The sequence below is a fragment of the Rhincodon typus genome, unplaced genomic scaffold, assembly GCF_021869965.1.
Source record: "Rhincodon typus isolate 14 unplaced genomic scaffold, sRhiTyp1.1 hic_rhity00004644, whole genome shotgun sequence".
Lineage (NCBI taxonomy): Eukaryota > Metazoa > Chordata > Chondrichthyes > Orectolobiformes > Rhincodontidae > Rhincodon > Rhincodon typus.
This window is the reverse complement of record NW_025970282.1, coordinates 2,967-3,564: the sequence shown is the minus strand read 5'-3', so window position 1 is coordinate 3,564 and position 598 is coordinate 2,967. Positions and strand designations below refer to the sequence as shown.

Sequence of the window (598 nt, the reverse complement as noted above, 5' to 3'; positions counted from 1 at the left end):
CTCTCTCTCTCTCTCTCTCTCGTGCTGTCTCTCTCTCTCTCTCTCTCGCGCTGTCTCTCTCTCTCTCTCGTTCTCAGGGGATCTGCCTCATCCGAACCAGCCGCCCAGAGACCGCTGTCATTTACTCCAGCGAAGAACCGTTTGAGGTTGGCAAGGCCAAGGTGGGTGGCGTCGGTGGTTGGGGGAAGCACGGCGAGGGGTGGAGGTGTGGTTCCTTGGCAGGGGCGGGGGAAGTGGTTGTTTGTTTGGCAAATTGTTGACCTTACTGCCTCTTGGGTGTCCCCCCAGGCTCTTCATCCCCATCGCCGCATTTGCCGAGCTCCCGGCTCATCCCACGAGGCTCGCGGAGGAGGGAGGGGGTTTCTGACAGCGCCGGTTCGATGCGGGAAGGGGGTTTGGTCATCGGCGAAGCAGCAGGCTGAGCTGTCGGCGCACAGCAAGATCCCAGAGTGTGAACCCTTGACTTCGCTTCCCCTTCCGTCCCCCTGAATGGCCTACTGTTCCTGTGTAACAGACTCCCAGGAGTAGGGGTGGGGGGAGGATGCTGAATGGCCTCCCGTGACGATTTGGGATTGTCGGCCTGGGGGGTGGGGGGGGG

The 598-nt window shown here is 61.5% G+C and overlaps 1 protein-coding gene across 1 annotated transcript in view; it reads left to right on the top strand.

The window, feature by feature from the left end:
- The window catches only part of tktb (transketolase b), an 11,033-nt gene that overhangs the window by 7,722 nt on the left and 2,713 nt on the right, over positions 1 to 598 (top strand). Inside the window, exon 9 of the mRNA XM_048593933.1 lies at positions 78 to 175. Coding sequence (XP_048449890.1) covers positions 78 to 175 — 98 coding nt within the window. The remainder of the gene's footprint in view (positions 1 to 77; positions 176 to 598) is intronic.